Here is a 17,014-nt window from a genome sequence, read left to right as displayed (position 1 = left end):
TCATGGATCCGATCAACGTGAACCTACCCGTCGAGCTTCTAGACCATATCATACGATTCACGATACCAGATTCGGATTACCTAGCGTACTCTGCGTCACATCCTACGACTAAGACATTGCTGGCGCTATGTATGGTCTCGAAAGCCACTAACCGTAGTGCAAAAGCCTTGCTTTATACTCACTGTCTTTACATCGACGAGCCATGGCGTCTAGATCTCCTACTCACGAGATCTTTTTGTCAACCGGACTTCCAGACCTCAGCCACTCACATCAAGAACTTGTACCTTTCGCCATTCTCCAGAGATACAATTCGTGAGCCAAAAGTCGTTACCCAGGTTGCAGAACTCTTCACTCTCCTCAGTCCGAGCCTCAAGCGACTAATCATCAACATGCCGCTGCGGTCCCACTATCCTGAGGAAGATACTGTCGACAAGTTGCGACCCATTCTTCGTAGCGGCTTCGAACAGCTAGTGCACCTCGAAGAATTTTGCAGCATAGAGGACGAATTGTATCTTGCGTATTGGGATCCGACATTCTCCCAACAAGTCCATCTCAATGAGGTTAATGACTTTATGTTTGAAAGATGGACAAAACTGAGCCGCCTTGCACTCTATAATCAAATGCTTGACCCAGCTTTCTCGGCAGTACTCGCACGTATGCCAAATTTGGAGAAGGTCGTCTTGTCTGAACCGGACTACGAAGGAGATGAGATTTCATGGGCGAGTGACATGGCCCACCTGTTCGGTGACCGCATCCGATTCACGGTTGTCAACGCCACAGACAGGGCTCCCGAGGCTGGAATTCGAAGCATGAAATGTACGATCGAGTCTTCAAGAGCGCAATCTGATACGTGGAAGTACAATGTTTTTACGAGCGACGACCTCGATGAAATCCCTGCCGTACAGAACTGGTCGCTACAATGCGCGCTTGATGGAAGCTTATGGTCTTTGCCTGACGACTTGGACACCCATTGATAGATGGTCTATTCCCATCAAGATATCACCAGAGTATTTGAATGATTCTATACCTACACAGCATCTCTCAGCCTTTGCAACCTGATTGGTATAGCCGCTTGGTCCATCAACTTCTTCTTTTGTTTGGATGATATGCAACGGGTGTGCTTTTGCTTGCTCTGACAACAACGTGGCAGCCAGCACACGATGGTTATACTATTGAGAGTTCTAACACACCACGCAACGTCAGGGAGTAGTCTCGAGCCTGCTGGTGTATCAACCTTTTGAGAGATCTCTTGTCCGCCAAGGATGTGCAGGCGTGCTTGACACGTGCTGATGGGAAGTGGGGTGTCATCGGACTTTGACATGTTTGTTTCAGAGCAAACACAACTTCACTTCAACATCTTGACAACCCATGGCAGCCGAACTACCACAAGAGATTCTGTCCATTATTGCTGCATATTCCGCAGCCGACAATCAGAAGTTGGCAAACTATGCTCTTGTCAACAGAGCATGGCAAGCGGCTTTTGAGGACAAGATCTACTCCACGCTCTCTGTGCTTAGCCCATCACAAACCACGGAGATTGTGGTTGGAGACAATCTGAAGTTCAAGAAGCGTGGACTGACACTTGAACAATTCAAGTCCGCTACGAGTGGCCCACAGAACTGGTGCATTGCGAGAAGAAAAGCTGTTCGTAGAATTATCTACAGAATCGCTGTGCCACATTGGCTGGACGACGCACGAGAAAAGGAAGATGGGTTCTTCTACGACAATTTCATGAGAAGAGAGAACGACGGAGCCTTTTGCAAGGGTCTGCCACCAATGTTTGAGGTTCTGTCTACTTGGGGCGACAAAGATCATCCCATCTCGTTGAGCATTGTTCTGCAGGCCGAACACGTCTATACTTCTGATCAAGGCGGCGAGCCCTTCACGAGATCATATGGTGGATTTGACCCGCTGGTCACTACTTATCGTGCCAGCTTGCCATCGGACTGCAGTATCCCCATCGCAAAATGTGTTGCTTCGCTGGATTTCCCCGAGGCTTGGACACCTGCTGCCATGGGCTCTGAGAATGGTATCTCGCCATCAGCTGCGTTCAAGATCTCTGCCGCTTGTGGTGGTGATAAGTTACTCTCCATGCGCATCCCAGGTGACTATATGATACCTCCTCACGACGCCGCCTGTGAAATACAGGAGCGCGATAGCACCGGCAATAACATGCATCTACTGCCCACCAGTGTGCGAAAACTTGATATCGACTGGCCTGAGCTCGATACTGACGAGGGTCCCGTCCGAACATCACCACCTACCTTCGCATTGCAGCCAGACGCGCTCTCGGCAGCTCTGCACACCGTGTCCTTACAGCTGCGCGAATTGCATACGGAGAAACTTCATCTTCTGCCGGATTTTTTCAGATGTTCTTCGTCATGCTCGCACCACTGGCCGAACCTTGAGATGCTCGAGATTTTGCTCATACCCTACGATATCTTCGGCATAAATCTACAATATGATCACGAAGTTACAGGCGAGCCCAAGCTCGCCAATGACTACTTCGACAGCCTGTACGAAAGTGTCGGATATGCTGCGCGACGGATGCCTAAGATCAAGTACCTTATGTTATCTTTTGGCCACGAGGACGATGTGTTAGAAGTCACGACATTGAGAGGGCGATGGCAGGTTGCCATCGAGTCTCCAAATGGCTACAGCCTATCGCCGAGAGTGCTGGAAGCATGGAAAGCGGATGAGGGCAATCAACATATCAACACGAAAGGTTTGTTTATTGCCGAGTATGAGAGTTGGCCGCCATGATAAGTACAGGTAGTTAGGACATTTCTTTTGTGGTAGAATATCTTATGTTAGATAGTGATTTATCCAAAGTTATGCAAGAGTTGTGTAGATGCGTTGCCGAGCTTTAACCATGAGCACATCTACATCTACTTCGCCGGAGGACCCGATAATGTCTGCATCCACTTTACTAACTCAAGCTAAAGAGCTTGCTGCGAGTATCTTGAACGCTTTGAAAGTTGTTAGATACTCTCTCGCTGCAGTGAGGGTGTCTGACCATGAAGCTTATTCCCAACTTCTTTCTGCGCTCAGCGACGCGTCTGCTGCTTTTCCAGGCAGTTTTTGCCTGGCTGTTCATGCGGATCCGTTCCACGCACTTACCCTCAGCACTGAGAATGCCTTTGATGGGCGCTACCGGCCTGGTGATTGGAAACACCCAGTCGTATCTGGACTTGTACGCTGGGTTTGACCTACCTTGGGAAGCAACATTTTTTCTGCCAATCCTGTTCAATGAATACATCAAAAGCACTATGCCTGAGCTCGCTATCCTTTTGGGCATAACACCATGCTTCCATGACGTAGTGTACAAGGATGGAGGAAGGCACTGCAGGCAAGATCTTGCATATGACTGCTTCACACACGCTCTCCTCGAGGACGGCAAGCAAAGTCTCAAAGTCATGGAAGATTGCTACGAGGACTTTGGATATACGGCTACAGAAGCTTTACAACATCACAATCAATGTCATGCAAGCGACGACCTCGAGTTCACAGGAGCTGCGGCTTGTGTGAGAGCTGGAGCGCATCTCGTGAAGAAGCAGAAGATATCGCTCAGGATATTTCCTGCTCTGAGGTGCAATATCATGTATGCAGGGTGGGACATCATAACTCCGATGCTGAACGAAATAGGAGCGCAAGTAGACACGCGTGGATCATCTGAATTCTGCTGGAAGAATATAGATCTTGCTAATTGGACAGTCTCAAGAACTAGGACAGGAAGAATGCAGAGTATAATCAGAAATGGAAGATAGCATGACAGTGCAAGTCCGATTGAAAAATCATACGCATTGCATCGCGCGAGCCTTGCGACGCGGAAGAAGCTGTCGACAGCTCGCGCAGGAAGATAGAGTCCGACTCGAGCATTGAGAAAACTCTTCTACAATCTGCCGGCGAAACGTTTCGCGAAAATCCTTTTGCAAGAGTCGTGAGGAGATGCAAAACTGTGTCTCCTTTTGATACAAGCAGCAGTGGTAGTGATGACGTGGACACCCCAAGTCACTGCTTTTCATGGCAGTCGAAGAGAAGCAACGAGTATCGTGCTTATGTTGTTCTTGCAGCATCTTACCGGGGCTGTTTAGCTATTGGTCGTCATGACATTCTTCTGAGTTCAACTTCGAGTGAACACAGTGGATTGCAATATCGGCAGGTGCTGAAGTAAGGAAAACGACAATCAAGGTGTCATATCAGGACGAAAGCATGAATAAAGGACGACGCGAGAGATAGTTGGGCCATGGCACTTGGGAGTCCCACAAAGAGCGCGTGATACTACTGTTTAGTACTAGCAGAGATGCAAGAAAAGACAATTGAACCGAGAGTTACCAGGGCATACTTAGCAGATGGCGAGCATTGATTATCAAAGACAGGGTTGTATCTGCAACGTCCGAAAGAGGAGAATCATGATCAACTCAATGCATACTGACGTGAGAGGAAGACATGTTGTTAAGAGAGGACGTATAGAAGACCAAAAGAGAAGGAGAGAGTGTATGGATCAAATGGCCTTTGCCACGCTTGTACCTGATGTATAAACTCACGTCATGCCGACATAATAGAGGAACATGCAAGACTGCAACTGCGCCAGCCACGCATGCGATCAGATTGCAAAAAGTCTCTACTTAAAAGCAAAGAACGATTGAATCGTGACACAATGTGATCCGAGCCACAAGGTATCAAGGCACTGTTGCACCGAGCCCTGAGAGTTGTCTAGCGCTCAGATGTCAGAGCTCACTGGGGGAAATAGTTTGTGCTTCATCAATTGGCGATGTGCAGGCACTGCCTGAGCTTTATACCCTTCTTCCTAGCTCTTTTCGTGTTCTGGCGACCGGTCAGGAGATGCTGTTGGTGGTGCCGTTGAATGGGCGTCGTGCAAGTGTCTTGTAATATCGTAGACGTAGTTGAAGCATCGCATGTTTCTAATTCCTTCCTGGACAGCTTCCTGATCAGCATGATTGTTTGGCTGTGCTCTTCGTATCCAGGGAGAATTTGGAGGCTTTGTAGTCCCTAGAGAATCGAAACCATACTTAATGGATCTCTTTTGGTAGTTCTGCTCAGATTTGACCAGAGTGCCCAACGACATATCGCTAGAAATTCGATCGAAACATGAGCGCCGTGCAGTCTCCTAAAATCTTCCTTTACGTCTGCTACACTGCCCCTGCAGCTTGTGTAAGAGTAAGTGTGACACTGCTTAAATCCATTGCCAGGTGCTTGTTCTTTTTGCAAAGATGCGACTGCTGTTAAGAGGTCGTGAAGCATGGGAACAATCGCCTGTTGAAGTAGGCATTGAGTGTTTTCAGCCAGGAAGAAGCAGGGGCCTGTTGGATATTTCACAGCTGCTGTCAGTGGCCGCAATTTTGCATGATCCTGCGTTTTGAAGCTCTGAATTGAGACCATCCATATTCAATTGTCGACACGAATCTGTCAACTTGAAATTGCGATCATATTGCCGTTGCAGTGCCAATGTAGACACGTGTAGCAATAATCTGTGGTCGTCCGATACACGTAACCCTCTCCTTAGCGGCACCCGAGTGGGCGGAGTTGGCGATAGCACTGACAGCATCGTCTTAACCCCAATAAAGCAGCTTGTCTTTGTTTGCGCAAGACGTCGCAGAGCGAGGTCACAGGCGGAAGGCGAAGGCAATTGTCAAAGTGACAAGGACCTTCCTCCATAGCCTTCTTGTGGTTTCTGTACTTCTGGCAAAACATCGTCGATGAGACCAAACGATCGTTGATATCTAATTCTGGTGAACTGTTTGTTGTCCGTGCTTTTAGCAAGAGGTGTGAAGATCGAGGATTTGGCGGGGCAATGACAGTCGGAGCTGTCGGAAGCTTTCGATTTCGCATCTCAAGAGGGCCGTGCAACACTGACATCACACCAGACCATGAGGTTTCGTCCCACCATTGGATCATCTGGAGCTCCTGCCACGAAAATTGTCGCAGCAAACCGGTGCCACAAACAAGTCAGAATTCGGCCCTTTCAATCGACGTTCTGTCAAGCCGCAAGTTTGCTGTGCTAAGGGCTGGTTTAATGTTGGTTTGTATCTGTTGAGGCTCGTTGACTGGGCCACCTCCAGCCCCACGACCCCGCCTATGAGGTCAGTGAAAGAAGCGTGGTGAAGCTGCAGGACCACCGAGGACGATTTTTGGCTGGATCCCAGCAGAAAATATGACCTCAGCCCATCGAGCGGTAAGAGGTGAACGAAGGAAGCTTCTTTTTTAAATAGCTATCTTTTCCCCTGCACATCTTTCCTCTCTTCATCCTTTTTTCATACCAATCTATCTTCCCTTTTCCTACCAACAACCCCACCAAATCACATCAACATGCCTATCTCTATCCCCAAGGGCGAGAAGCTTATGGACCTGCTCTCCATGAAGGGCAAGGTCACCATCGTCACCGGTGCCTCCGGTCCCCGTGGTATGGGCATTGAGGCCGCTCGCGGTATCGCCGAGATGGGCGGTAACGTTGCCCTCACCTACGCTGGCCGTAAGGAGGGTGGTGAGAAGAACGCCGCCGCCCTCGAGAAGGAGTACGGCATCAAGGCCAAGGCCTACAAGCTCGACGTCGCCAACTACGAGTCTTGCTGCCAGCTCGTCAAGGACGTCATTGCCGACTTCGGTCAGATTGACGCCTTCGTCGCCAACGCCGGCAAGACCGCCGACTCTGGTGTTCTCGATGGCGAGATCTCCGCCTTCGAGGAGGTTATCCAGACCGATCTCCTCGGTGTTGCATACTGCGCCAAGGCCGTCGGCCACCACTTCAAGGAGCGCAAGACCGGTTCTTTCGTTATCACCGCCTCCATGTCTGGTCACATCGCCAACTTCCCTCAAGAGCAGACCTCTTACAACGTCGCCAAGGCTGGCTGCATCCACATGGCCCGCTCCCTCGCCAACGAGTGGCGCGACTTCGCCCGTGTCAACTCCATCTCCCCTGGATACATTGACACCGGTCTTTCTGACTTCGTCGACAAGGAGACCCAGAAGCTCTGGCACTCCATGATCCCCATGGGCCGTGACGGTGACGCCAAGGAGCTCAAGGCTGCCTACGTCTACTTCTGCTCTGACGCCTCTACCTACACCACCGGTTCCGACCTCGTCATTGACGGTGGTTACTGCGCCCGCTAAACAGATCGCTGGCTGATCTGTTTTTGGTCGAAGCCCAACTTCACCTCCCTTCTATGAAAAATAGTTAATTATTACCTCATGACGGTCATGAAATGAAAATATGATTCCTAGTCCACTTCCATCTTCTTGATCTCGTTTCATTCATTCTACCTCCGATGTGATAGTCAACAACCTGACCGGCATGATCATCAAAACCGCCCGCTCCATATCGGCTCTGGGTGTCTTCCCTCTCATCAGTCAAGTCTCAACCATGGCGAGAGTCACAGTATCAAGGACCAGAGTTAATCATATCTTAGTTACCATACAATCAGACCTCTTCACACAATCGTCGGATGAGATTCCGCTACGACAGCCAACCGATCAACGACAGGATTTCTTAGGCAAATGCATTTCATCGTGCCGCCCTCAGCTCAGTTACCCAGCCAATTGAACATTTTGCACACGTCAAACCCGAGTCCTCACATTATCAGCTCAATCAACCTATCGACACGGTCGGACACTCGATGATAAGCAGAGCACGGCAGTAGCCTAAGCTCACTGACAAAGAGGAGGACATTAAACGCCCAACAACGAAGAGCAAGAGAGACCCAGAACAACCAGGCCAGGATATCAGGAACATACGAGTTCTGAAGTACCATGTCGTTCTCCACTGTGAACAAGATGGTCTGTACACGAAGCAGTGTTTCAATGGGACACGTACGGATGGTCGAAAGAGTCTATGTCGAAGCAGCAGAGGATAGTATTTACACACTGCTGTACTGATTCTAACGCGCAGCATAAAAATGCCTAGTCTTAGGCACACTAGCATCTTGTTCTCCATTCATGTGAGCGAATCCTCCTTCCAGCGCGCGGTTCATATGGGGTAACGCGCCGAGAAGCCTAAGGATGTAACTAACAATGCAGTCCAACCAATAGAACCCTACCATGGCGACTTGGTTTTCTCACCTTGTATCAGGATAGACCCAATGCTTCAAAGACTGCTAGGCATTCTTTGTATCATCCTCTTTGTGTGACACCATAGCGCTGTGTGCCAACTGAATCCCAGAGGGCAATGAGCAGTTGGCCAGTAGTCTGGAATAGCGACATGCTAGCTTGAGAATCTGAAACAGAAAGGTGTTTCCAGCTAGATAGACTATATTATTGTTTAATTGATACTTGAACAAATGAGCATCGAGTGTCCAATGGCTTTTCGAAACAAACACAACAACGAAAAGCCCTAGCCCGCACACCTTTGCAACAACATCCAGTCAAAGCATGTCAGGTGCCATGATTGCCATAGGTATAAGTTTGAATTATACACACAGACATATTGCATAAAGTCAAGACTGCACAGTCATTGCTCAGGCCAAGAACTGCTGACAGTATTCAAGTAGTCTGATACATGAATAAGACTACATGTTCCTTTACCTATCGCTTAATCCAGCATCAACAGCTTTAATCTGCAGAGCCAGGAATTTGCTGTAGATCCTGCAAAGAGCAAGGTTGCCTCCCATATACCAGAAGTGAGGATGGCCTGAAGGTCGCCACATCTGTTTTCCCAATGTCAGTCATAGCCACGGATACAAAACAAGAATGATAGAGAAGCACTTACCCCATTCAACTCGCCCTCCTCGTCCAAATCCCAAACATCAAGGACCTTGTCCGCAACCTCGTCACCAAGAATCTTACGACAAGAAGTACGCATGTTATCGTAGCCTGTCGCCAGAACCACCACATCGGCTTCGACGAAATTGCCGTCTGCGAGTCGTACACCAGTGGCTTCGAATCCAGAAATTCCTTCAGCACAACGCACGACTTTTACTTTTCCGGAAGTGATCAGGTCGCTGCAACCTACATCGATGTAATAGCCTCCTCCTTTGGTCATGTATTTTCTGAACAAGCCGGAGCCGTCATGCCCGAAATCGACTTTGAAGCCTGCTTTCTCGAGGCCGTCGAGGTTTTCTTTTTCGGCTTGTGCGATGGAGGCGGTAAGGTTTCTGCCTAGTGCGAATTGAACAGGCATGGGTAGGGATTGGGAGTAAATGTCTGCGTCAGAGGTGGGAGGGCCGGTTTCATCGTAAGTGCCGGCGTGCAACATGTGTCCTCCCTTTTCGGCTTGAAGCACGTAGGTGCCTGAGCGTTGCAGCATTGTCACTGATGCAGCGCCCGCTTCGAAGTAGTTTTGGGCAATATCGTGGCCGCTGTTTCCAGTCCCTACGACGAGGATTTTCTTGCCTGAAGCGGAAGAGGGGGTTGCGTCTTTGTGGGCGCTGCCGTGGTAGATTGTGCCGTTAAAGGAGTCTTGGCCTGGGAAAGTAGGGATACGGGGTTCGCCGCTGTGGCCTGTGGCGAGGATTAATTGGGATGGGTGGAGTGTTCTTTTGCTTCCGTCTGCTTTTGTGATTTCAACTGTCCAGGTTTTTGAGGAGGGTGAGTAGGCTGCTGAGTTGACGGAAGAGGAGAGCCAGATGTTGAGTTCCATCAGACTGGCATAGGCTTCGAACCAATCTCCAAGCTTGTCTTTGGGCGTGTAAAGAGGCCAGTTGGATGGAAAAGGTAGATAAGCCATGTGAGCATAAGTCACAGGATCGTGAGTGACCAAGGTGCGGTATCGAGAGCGCCAGTTATCTCCAACGCGAGCCTGCCTATCCATAATCAAGGTCGAGAGTCCCAGAGCTTGCAATCTAGCAGCGAGATTCAGACCAGCTTGGCCGGCACCAATGATCAAAGCAGTAGGTTCAGAATCAACAAAGTCATAGGTGGTCTGTCTTCGCTCGAACCAGTTTGCACCAATCGAGGAATTCTGACCTCCATGAGCGCGACGAGCACCGGTGGTTTCTTCATGGCCCTTGATTTCGTCGAGAGCGGTGTACAGCATATGGGCTTTCCAATCACCATCAGCAGCTTGAGCTAGACGAAGAAAACCACGACCCCTGCCTGTACTGGTTTCGAAAGTGAAGATGGACTGAACCCAGTCGAGTTCTGGAAGGGGAGTAACGATGGAAGGAGCGTAAGCGTCATCGTCTGAAGCCAAAGACAAGGGACGTAGATTTATAGATGAGAGGATTGGAGACAAAAAGGAGATTATGGCAGGTAGACCATGCAGAGTACGCAGATCCCAGGAAAGGCCTACGTGGTCACGCCACCAGCTGTCTTGATGGAAGACGGTAGATAGACGAGAGGCATCACCAGAAGAAAGGACTGCTGTGAAGCGTTCAAGCCAGTTTTGGGCAATTGAACGTGGATTCAAGTTGGTGGAGGGATGGTGTGCAGTTTCTGGAGTTTTGAAATGGGACAAGGAGATGTCATGAGGTTGGGGAGGTGTAGCAAGCATTGTGGTGGTGAGGACGTTTGAGAAGAAGATTGAGGATACAGAGACAATCAAAACAGACAGTCAGGACCTACATGGTTTATGTATACGTGAGAGTCGCCATAACTACCTAGTACGGCGGCGGGGTAAGATGTTAGTACTACGTGGTGGTCACTAAAAAGGAAAGACTGGCGAAGACGAACACTAGGAGGTGAGGTTGGAAAGGTGCTCGGATTGCCGTTTTAGGCTGCCAAGGCTCGGGCGAGTTGCTCCAAGTCGGCACACCTTCCTTGGGTCTTGTCAACCTCGCACGACATCACCCCGACTTGATCTGATTCAAGAAACATACAACTTTGGACTGCTGGCAGTTACAAACAAGAAGCCCACCATGTCGTATTACCTGTCCAACATCCTCACAAACACAACATCCAAGTACAACACACTCCGGCGCAACCTCCTATCCGACGAAGTCGACGGCGACACCGAAGACGACTCTCACCTATGTCGAGCACTGCGCGCATACTACACTGAGCAGAACAAAGCCTTTCCACCTTGGCTGCCCAACGACCCCAAGCGCTCAGCCTCTGTGCAGACAACAGCATCCTTCACATCCAGCCTGCGACAACCGTCATCACAACAAACACCTACAATCAATGCTCCTCAAGGAGGTGGAAGAGGCGGTCTGAGTGATCTTTGGGATACCCCTGGCCAAAAACAGCCGTCACCACAGCCTCAGTCACTGAGAGTGAGAGCACAAGATCGCAGTGGGTCCTTCCAAGGACGGTCCCAGGGAGGGGACAGCTTGGCGGCACCACGACCATTGCCCAGTCAAAGAGCAGGGAGCTATCAGAGTACTATCGCTCAACAGCAGCAAGGAAGCGACCCTTCACCACCGGCCAGCAGTGGAGGCACGGCGCAGGAGAGACTCAAGGCCAGATTGTGGGGAGCTGCTAGAGTCAACAGCGCGGCAAATGTAGCATCGGCGGCCGGAGCATCATCTGGAGGAGCATCACCAGCAGGGTCTGGTCGCTTTGCCAGAGGTTGATTGTGTTGAGGGAGCGAGGAGTTATGGAGTTTTGATTTTGCACGGGAAATCCTACTAATCACAATAAAACATATTCGAGATCCTGAATTCTCTCAATCCTCTCCTTCCACAGAAATATTCTTGTTCGATGTGATGATAATGATAATATTTGGAAGACAATCATGGAAGAGGGGCTGAGGGAGAAAGTTACCCCACACACGTCATGCCCCCGAGGAACCATCACAAGCATCAAGGCAGCAGTTTGAGAGACAGAGACGGATACAAAAACAAGACGAAAGGATGGCGGCATCACACAACAGCAGTCCTCCTGCATCAGTATACGACATGAGCGACGACGAAGAGAGCGACTACAACAGCGTGCGCCGTCGGTCGTCGGCCTCGCGCGGCGTCAAGCTGCTCTACGCAAAGAGCAAGGTCTTTGTCCACCCCTCGCCCTCGTCCAAGGACAATATCGACGGCTTCATCGCCCTCTACCAGCAAAAGTCGCCCTCCGCATCCTCCGCCGCTTCCTCATCCACCCAAATCCCCTCATCCTCGCTGATCCTGGGCTGGACTCCTCTTGCCTCCCTCCAGAGCCAGGGCCAGCTCGACACCTACTCAAAGGTCGACCTCGACGACAAGGACCAACCTACCCGAAACCTCGTTCCGCCTCCGCCCATCACTTCTGCCCACTCCGCCTCTCCAGGGCCATATCCTTTTGCTGTTCAAGCCAGCGAAATCTACTCGGTCCAGATCCGCCCACCCAGCGCCGGCTGGTGGTTTGGCAGCATCGTCATCAACACTCGTTCTGGCGACAGCTTCCCCGCTCTCTTCTTCCACGACAGCGAATGTCAATCCACAATAAACCACCGCAAGAAGCTCGCCCGCGAGAACTTTGACCCCTTTGGTGAGAGCGGCAACTTGTTCTGGGGTGGTGACCAAGTCTTGGGATGGCTGAAGAGGCACCTCAACGTCGAGCGCTCTCCCGAGCCCAACATCTTCCTCATTGAGCCTTCCGATGCTGATCGAACTGGCTTTGGCACTACCAAGTCTGGAAAGCCAACCCCCGACAAGGTTCAGCAAGCTCTTGAAGGTCCAAATGCACAACCTCAACAAAAGAAAAAGGAGGATCCCGTTGCAAAGTTCTTCAAGGAATCTCGCTGGGCTGTCTTGGAGAAGCTCAGTCAGGTCACCACTTTCACTCGTCGCACTGCCCAGGCTGCTGCTGATAACCCTAAATTGCCTCCTCAGCTGCGTCGTATCATGCAGAATCCTCAGGTACAGACCGTCCAAGAAGAGTTTGACAGTGCTCGCCTCTATCTTGCGAGATGGGCCATGACTATTGCTGAGCAGAGTGAGCGTGACAGGAGCCAACGTATCTACACAGCCAAGGACCTGCTTGAGAATGAGGATACTGAGCTGGGCGAGTTTGAGATTCTCGATGTTGACATGAGAAACCTTGAACTGAACGAGAAGAGAGATCCTGTTACCATCAAGGAATGGAACGCTTTCTTTGATTCACATGGAAGACTACAAGTCACACCTGATGAAGTCAAGGAGCGTGTCTTTCATGGTGGTCTACATCCAGATGATGGTGTCAGGAAGGAAGCTTGGCTCTTCCTCCTGGGTGTGCACGATTGGAACAGTACTAGAGATGAACGCAAGGCCAATATGAACAGCCTCAACGACGAGTACATTCGTCTCAAGGGTGCTTGGTGGGATCGTATGATGGATGAAGATGGCACTCTTGAGGAACGTGAATGGTGGAAAGAGCAAAAGATGCGCATAGGTAAGCTTCCTCGATCAACTCTTCCCCTCTCTAGCATCAAGTAACTGACATCTACCCACATTGCGTGGGGTCCGTGCTGTAGAAAAAGATGTGCACCGAACTGATCGAAACATCCCTCTCTTCGCTGGCGAAGACATTCCTCATCCAGATCCAACATCTCCTTTTGCCGAAGTCGGCACAAACGTCCATCTCGAGCAGATGAAGGATATGCTACTAACCTACAACGAATACAACAAAGACTTGGGCTATGTTCAAGGTATGAGTGATTTACTCGCTCCCATCTATGCAGTCATGCAAGACGACGCAGTAGCCTTCTGGGGCTTTGTAAACTTTATGAATCGCATGGTAAGTCTCTCACTCTTCTTTGTCTAGCTCGTGTATCATTACTCACACAAAATCTTTTTAGGAACGAAACTTCCTCCGCGACCAAAGCGGCATGCGTCTCCAACTCACCACCCTCGACCACCTCGTCCAACTCCTCGACCCTAAACTCTACCTCCACCTCCAATCCGTCGACTCGACAAACTTTTTCTTCTTCTTCCGCATGCTGCTGGTCTGGTACAAACGCGAATTCCCCTGGCTAGACGTCCTAAGACTGTGGGAAAGCCTCTGGACCGACTACCTTTCAGCAAACTTCCACCTCTTTATCGCTGTTGCGATACTAGAGAAACACAGAGATGTGATTATGCAGCATTTGAGGGGTTTCGATGAGGTGCTCAAGTATGTGAATGAGTTGAGCAATACGATTGATTTGGCATCGACGTTGCTTAGGGCAGAAGCACTGTTTAGAAGGTTCCAGAGGACTGTGGAAGCTATTGACCGGAAAGATCATTTCCCTACTCCGACGCTGAGGCAGAGGAAACAACTTGCTGGGGGTGCTTTGGATCAGGGGGCTGCTGCTGTAGGACATGATGGAAAGCAAGCTGCTGCTGCTAGCAGTTCCTCTGATGCTGCGCAAGGTGCGAGCGGTGCGCAGACCACGACAACGGCACAGAAAGAGAGGATTGTCAGTCCTGAGCTTAGGGCGCTGCTCAGTAGGGACTTTTCTCGGGTCGAGAAACCTGACAAGTGAAGCAGAGTTTCGGAAGAAACATCTATCGTGACATTGGGAGGAGGAAAATCGGATGGACCGGATTTGCTTTGCGGGGTGATTTTTGGTGTTTTGTCTTTGGGTTTGGAAGTTATACGGGCCGGATGGACAAGGACAGGGGAGAGCTCTGGGACATGCTGGACTACTCTTGGGGGGGTTTTGGAACTGGAGGTTTTATCACGATCGTATATGAAACTTTTTTTTTTTCTCTTTTTCCACTTTGTCTCTTCCCCTCTTCGAGAGTTGCTGATTCTCGTGCTTTGGTTTGCGTCGTCATGAGCTATCCCTCTCTTCCTCCTTTCCGCAGCATCTGTGGCTGCATCTTTTAGTGCGTAGCACAAAGTGATATTGTTCTTTCATATGCGTTTCTAATCTATACAGTTATTACATTCGTATCTGTAACACTAGAGCATTTCCAAGCACGATCCTTCCGAAACCAGAAGGAATAGAAGAAGTAAAAAAAAAAAAAAAAAAAAAGAAGATCTAAGAATATTTTTTTTGCGACTTGGTACTGCCGTATCTCAGATTCCTGTCACTAGCATGACAAGATTGCGTGGCGTGATGGGGGATTTCAAATCTGATGTTAACCATCCGAAAAAAAAAAACAAGGCTTAGTCTTGGAAGAAATACTAGAAGAACATCTGTGTTGCTATTATAAATGGGCGAGCTTTTTTTTTGAGAGAGGCAGAAAGGAATTGATGTATCAAGACAGGGTGGTACTGGCAGCTATCTTTTTTTCGGACCTCTTTCACGTGACTGGAATGGGGTTTCGCAATACAAGAAGCCATGGCTCCGTTTCTAAAGACAAGAGCTTTTGTTCCGGGCATCTTTGGCAGTTTTCAAAATAGGTAAAGAGTTCACTCGATCCAGCAGGATTTGGAAAGAATTGTCTTGGAAGATAAAAATGATATTTTCGTAATAGGAAAAAAGACTATACAAATAAGAGAAAAAGGGTATTCATCCATCATGATAGAAAAACAACAGGAATTGAGTCTCAAATGTTGGAGCGAGCTCAAGTATCCTCATCACCAACATCCAGAAGGCATAACTCTCAACAGGATGCCAGCATCAGGTACGGCTTCAGCAACAACATGACCAGTATCCTGTGCACACTGCTCACCATCAGAGCAATTCTACTTGCGCTGACCGTAAGCCTTGGTAGCGTAGCTACCACCCTGGACAATAAGGTCCTCAGGGCGGTAGTCGTGCTTGCCAGAGAAGTATGACTCGAGGATAGCCTTGGTACCGGCGGCGTAGCGCTTCTGGGCGTCGATCGAGGTACCAGACATGTGGGGAACCATGGCGTTACCGCCACCCCAGTGGGTGTATTGGGCGTAACGGAGAGGGTGGTCCTTGGGGGCGGGCTGGGGGAACCAGACGTCACCTCCGTAACCGCGGAGCTGGCCGGACTTGAGGGCTTCGGCGACATCCTCCTTGACGACGATGGCACCACGGGCGGTGTTGACGAGCCATGAGCCTGTTGAAAAGTAAGTTAGCAATTGAGATTGGTGAGTGATGGGGGAAAGAGAAAGCACATACCCTTCTTCATCTTGGAGATCAACTCCTTGTTGAACAGACCACGGGTCTTCTCGTGGAGGGGAGCGTTGATGGTGACAACATCACACTGGGCAAGCATCTCCTCGAGGTTCTCGACACGACGGCAGCCAATCTCGGCCTCCTTCTCGGCCGACAGGGGCTGGTAGTCGTAGTAGAGGAGCTCCTTGCAGTCGAATGCCTTCAGACGGCGGAGGACACGCTCACCGATACGACCAACGGCAACGGTACCAACAACCTTGTTCTCAAGGTCGTACTCGTTCTTGGCGACGGCAGCGACGTTCCAGTCACCAGAGGCAATCTGCTCGTGGGCGGGGACAAAGTTGCGGACGAGGACGAGCATGGTCATGACGACGTGCTCAGCAACGGAAACAACGTTGGAACCAGTGACCTCAGCAACAGTGATACCGCCGTTGGTCTTGTTGGCAGCGTCCAAGTCGACGTGGTCAGAACCGATACCAGCAGTAACGGCAATCTTGAGGTTCTTGGCCTTGGCCAGACGCTCCTTGGTCAGGTAACCGGGGTGGAAGGGAGTGGTGATGATGACCTCGGCGTCAACGAGGTGCTTGTCAAAGGTCGAGTTCTCACCCTCCTTGTCGGAGGTGGTGACGAGCTCGTGGCCCTGGTCCTCAATCCACTTGCGGAGACCGAGCTCATTCTCAGTGGTACCGAGCAATTGAGGCTCCTCCTTTGCGTGCTCGAAACCATCGTACAGAACCATCAGAACCTTGCCATTCTGGCGGGAAGTGGCCGATAGCGAGCGGATGGCACCGGTGGATCTGAGAGGGGAGGAAAGAGAGGCACCTGCAAGAGGAGAGGCACGCAGCGAGGCTGCAGCAGGGCGCACAGCGCGGGTAGCAGAGCGGAAGAAGACCATTGTGAAAGTGTAAGGGATAGGATATGAGAAAAGAAAAAGAATCTGGCAGGAAGGGGGATGTGTGGCCGATTATAAACAGAAGGAGGGGAGCTACTCTCAAGCTCGCATCATTAGGTTAGCCAATTGTGGAGAAAGCGTACGCGCAGTATGCAAGCCCTCGTCCGAACTTCGGTCTCGATTGCTCCTGTTCATGTCCCGTACGCCCAAAATTCGGCATTTGGAATCAATTGCTGGCCTGATGATCGGGAAAGGAGAGGGGT

General features: G+C 50.2%; 8 protein-coding genes across 8 annotated transcripts; 6 read left to right on the top strand and 2 right to left on the bottom strand.

Moving 5' to 3' along the window:
- Positions 1-2: 2 nt before the first annotated feature.
- M437DRAFT_43177 (uncharacterized protein) lies at positions 3-974 on the top strand (the record flags this gene model as incomplete). Its single annotated transcript, XM_041020698.1, has 1 exon — positions 3-974. One exon carries the CDS (start codon positions 3-5, stop codon positions 972-974), a length of 972 nt encoding a protein of 323 aa, XP_040882056.1.
- Positions 975-1,368: 394 nt separating this feature from the next.
- M437DRAFT_82008 (uncharacterized protein) lies at positions 1,369-2,763 on the top strand (the record flags this gene model as incomplete). Its single annotated transcript, XM_041027668.1, has 1 exon — positions 1,369-2,763. One exon carries the CDS (start codon positions 1,369-1,371, stop codon positions 2,761-2,763), a length of 1,395 nt encoding a protein of 464 aa, XP_040882055.1.
- Positions 2,764-3,017: 254 nt separating this feature from the next.
- M437DRAFT_42021 (uncharacterized protein) lies at positions 3,018-3,767 on the top strand (the record flags this gene model as incomplete). The annotated part of the gene is made up of 1 exon (XM_041020491.1): positions 3,018-3,767. One exon carries the CDS (start codon positions 3,018-3,020, stop codon positions 3,765-3,767), a length of 750 nt encoding a protein of 249 aa, XP_040882054.1.
- Positions 3,768-6,330: 2,563 nt separating this feature from the next.
- On the top strand, positions 6,331-7,131 carry M437DRAFT_42710 (mannitol dehydrogenase; the record flags this gene model as incomplete). The annotated part of the gene is made up of 1 exon (XM_041020620.1): positions 6,331-7,131. One exon carries the CDS (start codon positions 6,331-6,333, stop codon positions 7,129-7,131), a length of 801 nt encoding a protein of 266 aa, XP_040882053.1.
- Positions 7,132-8,534: 1,403 nt separating this feature from the next.
- Positions 8,535-10,444, bottom strand: M437DRAFT_42412 (FAD/NAD(P)-binding domain-containing protein; the record flags this gene model as incomplete). Its single annotated transcript, XM_041020569.1, has 2 exons — positions 8,535-8,660; positions 8,723-10,444. 2 exons carry the CDS (start codon positions 10,442-10,444, stop codon positions 8,535-8,537), a joined length of 1,848 nt encoding a protein of 615 aa, XP_040882052.1.
- A 364-nt stretch (positions 10,445-10,808) lies between these two features.
- Positions 10,809-11,465, top strand: M437DRAFT_82005 (uncharacterized protein; the record flags this gene model as incomplete). Its single annotated transcript, XM_041027667.1, has 1 exon — positions 10,809-11,465. One exon carries the CDS (start codon positions 10,809-10,811, stop codon positions 11,463-11,465), a length of 657 nt encoding a protein of 218 aa, XP_040882051.1.
- Positions 11,466-11,744: 279 nt separating this feature from the next.
- On the top strand, positions 11,745-14,305 carry M437DRAFT_43060 (RabGAP/TBC; the record flags this gene model as incomplete). The annotated part of the gene is made up of 3 exons (XM_041020673.1): positions 11,745-13,233; positions 13,316-13,578; positions 13,640-14,305. 3 exons carry the CDS (start codon positions 11,745-11,747, stop codon positions 14,303-14,305), a joined length of 2,418 nt encoding a protein of 805 aa, XP_040882050.1.
- Positions 14,306-15,456: 1,151 nt separating this feature from the next.
- On the bottom strand, positions 15,457-16,598 carry M437DRAFT_42372 (formate dehydrogenase; the record flags this gene model as incomplete). The annotated part of the gene is made up of 2 exons (XM_041020557.1): positions 15,457-15,800; positions 15,863-16,598. 2 exons carry the CDS (start codon positions 16,596-16,598, stop codon positions 15,457-15,459), a joined length of 1,080 nt encoding a protein of 359 aa, XP_040882049.1.
- Between the last annotated feature and the right edge of the window lie 416 nt (positions 16,599-17,014).

Source organism: Aureobasidium melanogenum, assembly GCF_000721775.1.
Source record: "Aureobasidium melanogenum CBS 110374 unplaced genomic scaffold scaffold_4, whole genome shotgun sequence".
Taxonomy (NCBI): Eukaryota; Fungi; Ascomycota; class Dothideomycetes; order Dothideales; family Saccotheciaceae; genus Aureobasidium; species Aureobasidium melanogenum.
Note: the sequence above shows the minus strand (reverse complement) of the source record. Positions and strands in the feature narration are given on the sequence as shown.